Raw genomic sequence first — 309 nt, 5'->3', positions numbered from 1 at the left:
TCAGGGTCGAGCGGCGGAGCGTCCGGGCGAGCGAGTGACGTCACCGGCCCCTCGTGACGTCATCCTCCTGCACATCCGGGGCGGCCACATCCTCCCGACGCAGCGGCCCGCCCTCAACACGCAACGAGGCCGCAGCCAGCCCATGGGCGTGATCGTGGCCGTCGGGCTTGACCGGAGGGCGACGGGGGACCTCTTCTGGGACGACGGCGAGGGCGCGCACACCATCGAGGCCAAAGAGTTCGGCCTCGTCCGCTTCGAGTTCGTGCAGGTTGGTGAATCCGGCTTGCGCTTAGGCTCTCGGGGTTTCTT

General features: G+C 68.9%; 1 protein-coding gene across 1 annotated transcript in view; it reads left to right on the top strand.

Annotated features, from left to right (window-relative positions):
* Positions 1-309, top strand: part of LOC119588838 (maltase-glucoamylase, intestinal-like) — a gene marked incomplete at its 5' end in the record, with an annotated part of 23,625 nt that overhangs the window by 16,162 nt on the left and 7,154 nt on the right. Inside the window, 1 exon segment of the mRNA XM_037937479.1 lies at positions 5-268. Coding sequence (XP_037793407.1) covers positions 5-268 — 264 coding nt within the window.

Source organism: Penaeus monodon, chromosome 24 (genome assembly GCF_015228065.2).
Source record: "Penaeus monodon isolate SGIC_2016 chromosome 24, NSTDA_Pmon_1, whole genome shotgun sequence".
NCBI classification, from domain to species: domain Eukaryota; kingdom Metazoa; phylum Arthropoda; class Malacostraca; order Decapoda; family Penaeidae; genus Penaeus; species Penaeus monodon.
This window is presented reverse-complemented; position numbering and strand designations above follow the sequence as displayed.